The 3911-nt window shown below is 42.5% G+C and overlaps 1 protein-coding gene across 2 annotated transcripts in view; it reads right to left on the reverse strand.

The window, feature by feature from the left end:
• Positions 1–1033: 1033 nt before the first annotated feature.
• The window catches only part of MLLT11 (myeloid/lymphoid or mixed-lineage leukemia (trithorax homolog, Drosophila); translocated to, 11), a 13434-nt gene continuing 10556 nt past the window's right edge, over positions 1034–3911 (reverse strand). The window contains exon 2 of one of the 2 annotated variants that reach the window (XM_011973566.1): positions 1034–2291. In XM_011973566.1, coding sequence (XP_011828956.1) covers positions 2017–2289 — 273 coding nt within the window. In that variant the 5' untranslated portion in view covers positions 2290–2291 and the 3' untranslated portion in view covers positions 1034–2016. Of the gene's footprint in view, positions 2296–3911 lie in introns of both variants that reach the window. The other variant, XM_011973565.1, reaches the window with a different exon arrangement.

Consider the following 3911-nt stretch of genomic DNA (forward strand, 5'->3'; position numbering starts at 1 on the left):
ATGGAACATGAGTTTGCAAATCCATTTAGTCATTTTATTTACCAGTTGATCCCTGTCCCCACCCACCAATTGCCATGACTGAAGGACTCTGAAGGGGCCTTTCAAAACTCAGTAAAAATAGAAAAGGACGCACTGCTTATCCTTCCTGGCCCCATTCTCCGTTAGATTGGGACTGTCTTTAGATGTGGGGTTTTCATGGCCTAGAGGGAGGATTTGCCTTTTTTCCTCTCTCTTGGGGACTTCTCTAGATCGTCCTTATTTATGATACACTACCCAATGCTGTCCTATCCATATTGGTATTTACAGTTTCTCTTGAGAGTTGGAGTCTTGTCTCATTCCCGTTTACATTCTTTTGGCTCAGTGCTTTCCTATAGTAGGCACACAAAAACCAGAAATTAAGCAGATAACGTATTTGAGTGAATTCGTTTATCTTGTTAGGCACCTAGGAGAATTATTACCTGAAATATGTTGGTAGTCAGTGGGCAAGCAGAAGAGTGGTTGTAGCTGTCTCCCTACTTTTCTAGTTTTAAGTTGATTTTGCTCTTTCATTATTTATCTGTTCAATGTGACGTTCACCATTTAATGTCTAAATGCTATTCAAATCATTCTTCCTCTAAGTTGAATATTATTATAGAAAGATAAAATGAGGCCAGGCTCAGTGGCTCACGCCTGTAAATCCCAGCACTTTGGGAGGCTAAGGCGGGCAGATCACCTGAGGTCAGGAGTTCGAGACCAGCCTGGCAATATGGTGAAACCCCATCTCTATGAAAAATACAAAAATTAGCCGGGCCTGGTGGCAGGCCCCTGTAATCCCAGCTGCTTGGGAGGCTGAGGTGGGAGGCCCCCTTGACCCCGGTGGGTGGAGGTTGCAGTGAGCAGTGATTGCAGTGCTGCACTCCAACCTGGGTGACAGAGCAGGACCCTGTCTCAAAAAATAAAACATAAAAAGATGTATAAGCTGAGTGTGAAAGCAAGGCTAATTTCTCAGATTTCTATGACTTCCCTTGTGAAGAGAGAGAAAACTAGACTCCAGTCCTGGGATTGAATGTTTTTATTAAATAAATGAGTTAAATGGCAGCACAAATCAGCAACAATAATTTTGGAAGGATTGGGGACAAGATGCAGAGTCAGAATGTAATTGTTCATTTCAGGGTCTCAATGTAGCTGAACTGTGCCCACTGATTAGTTTTACATATTGCAAATGCAGGAGGTAAGGCTAAAATACTAAGGACTTTACGCCGTTCAGAAGATTGTATTGAAACCTTAAAAACTATAATAATAGTAGGAATGCATATTAAGATTTGATAACTTTCTTTAGCTAGAGTTTTCAACCCACTGGAGCAAAGTAGTAAAGTGAGTAGGGTTGAAGAAGGGATACTCTGGAGAAAAGAAATTAGCTGCTTCTAAAATGATTCAGTTATTTTCCCTATTTTCATTTTCCATAATATTTCCTCCTGTTTTATACCTCCAACTACCTTCCTGATTTCTCTGAGGAAGAAAAAGAATATAAGAAAGAGCAGGATCAAAAAAAAAAAGCATGAGACTTAATCACTTTAGCCTTTCATAGCAGATAACTTCAGATTAAAACTTCCGAGGTTTTCATCACCCCTTGAAGAAATATTTGTATTTACTGGCATAGAGCAGGAAATTAGGAAAGTTTAAAGAATCTCTGAAGCTGATTAAAATACAGTCAAAAATCAGTCTTCCATTTTGCACTACTATACTACTTTCAGGTGTCCCCAATCAGGCCTAGTTTCTGGAGTTAATATTTGAGGGGGAAGGAGGAATCCCTGTGACCCAGTACTCCACTGCTTGAACCATTTACTTTGTGACTTGAGGGCTTTTGAGAGAAATGGAGTAGACAGATAAATAAATACATAGAACTCAACTCTGGCAGATTCATCAGCACCACCAACACAATAGAGAGAGAAGATTAAAATGGGAAAGGAGTGGAAAGGAAGGGACTTGAGAGGGAAGACAATGAGGGCAAGGTGGTGGGAGAGAGAAGTCTTGGCCTTAGAGCAAGTCCAGTTCGAAGGAGTGGATGCTGGCAATGGGAGCTCTCCAGAAGTTGAAGGTGCTGTACTCAAGGAGGCCATCACCTTCAGGGTTTTTCTCCTGGTCTGCTGCAGTTGCTGGCCCGATCATTTTGCCAACGCTGCTGTCTTTTATCTTGTAGGTGGCTGTATCTGACAGACCCAGGCCTTCCAGCTCCGACAGATCCAGTTCTGGGATGGGCATCCTCCAGAAAAGAAAGGAGCTGTACTGGCTACTCACAGGGTCCCTCATAGCTTCCTAGAAAGAAACCACTTGTCAGTTTTCATGCTACAGCAACTTCTTTGTGGCCCATGGCCTTTCCTTGCTTAGATACTCCACATACTGGTAAAAAGGAATTTCTTTTTAGAAAATTGTATATCTTCCAAGCCCACCAGTAAAAAGGAATTTGGGGAGGAAAGAAAAAGAAGCTCAACATCCCCAATTACCTCTGGAGATAATCCAAGTTCCCTTGGACAAGCTTCAGAAACCCTTTATTATGAATTTCTACTATTTTCTAAACTTCTTCCCATTTGGAATGACTTATTCACCATCTATTGCATCAAATTGATCTTGGGTCTGATTTTCAAGGCCTTCCAAAACCTAGCCCATTCTTCCCAGCGGTGGTATAGCCTCTGTTAGAGTTATGCTCATTCCTGTCTTGCTTAACTCTCTCCATTCTCCACCTTAAAATACTTTCCGTGTTTCAGCCAGGTGTGGTGGCTCATGCCTGTGATCTCAGAACTTTGGGAGGCAGAGTGGGTGGATCACTTGAGGCCAGGAGTTCAAGACCAGCCTGTCCAACATGGGGAAACCCTGCCTCTACTAAAAATACAAAAAATTAGCCAGGCATGGTGGCTCATGCCTGTAGTTCCAGCTACTAGGGAGGCTGAGGCACAAGAATTGCTGGAATTCAGCAGGGTGAGGTTGCAGTGAGCCTTCCAACCTGAGCAACAGAGCAAGATTCTGTCAAAAAAAAAAAAAAAAAAAAAAACTTTCCACATTTCATATTCACTATCAAGACCTCAGTCTCCCAAAGTGCTGGAATTACAGGCGTGAGCCACTTCGCCTGGTTAAATGGCTTATTTAAAAAAAAAAAAAAAAAAAAACTTTCCACATTTCAGGACTCCATTCAAGAGCTCAGTGGCTCACACCTGTATTCCCAGCACTTTGGGAGGCTAAGGCAGGCAGATGGCTTGAGACCAGGAGTTCCAGACCTGCCTGGGCAACATGGTGAAACTCCGTCTACAAAAAATACAGAAAATTAGCCGGGCCTGGTGGTGCACGCCTGTAGTCCCAGCTACTTGGGAGGCTGAGTGGGAGAATCACTTGAGCCTAGGAAGCAGAGGTTCCAGTGGGCTGAGATTGTGCCACTGCACTCCAGCCTGGGGAATAGAGTGAGACCCTGTCTCAAAAACAAAAAAAAACTCCACGTCTATAGAGGAACCCCCATTCCCCTAGCCCAAACTCCTATTATACTTAAAAATACTTGACTTCCTCCTCTTGACTTTGGTTTAATAGCTCATAGTATGTGTGAAAAGGCCTTCCATGACTTTTCTGCTGTTTTCCTTCTTGCCTTCTAAACCCTACTATAAACTCACCTCTTCCAGATAACTTCCTTAAACTTACTCAGCTTCATCTACTCTATTTCCTCTAGCATCTCCCCCAACACCCTGTAGAGTTTTACCTAACTCCATCAGTTTGGGATCATAGATCACTGTTACTGTATTTTATGTATAGGGATGGTGTTACTGCTTTCTGAATGGGGAAACGCAAAGGGCAGTAGAGAGCAAGCTAGAATCTGAGAAAAAGAAAAAGCTCTTTGACAAACTGACTCCTTTTCTTACAACCAGACTATGTATAAAAAACTGCTCAAA

This window comes from Mandrillus leucophaeus, unplaced genomic scaffold (genome assembly GCF_000951045.1).
Source record: "Mandrillus leucophaeus isolate KB7577 unplaced genomic scaffold, Mleu.le_1.0 Scaffold139, whole genome shotgun sequence".
Taxonomy (NCBI): Eukaryota; Metazoa; Chordata; class Mammalia; order Primates; family Cercopithecidae; genus Mandrillus; species Mandrillus leucophaeus.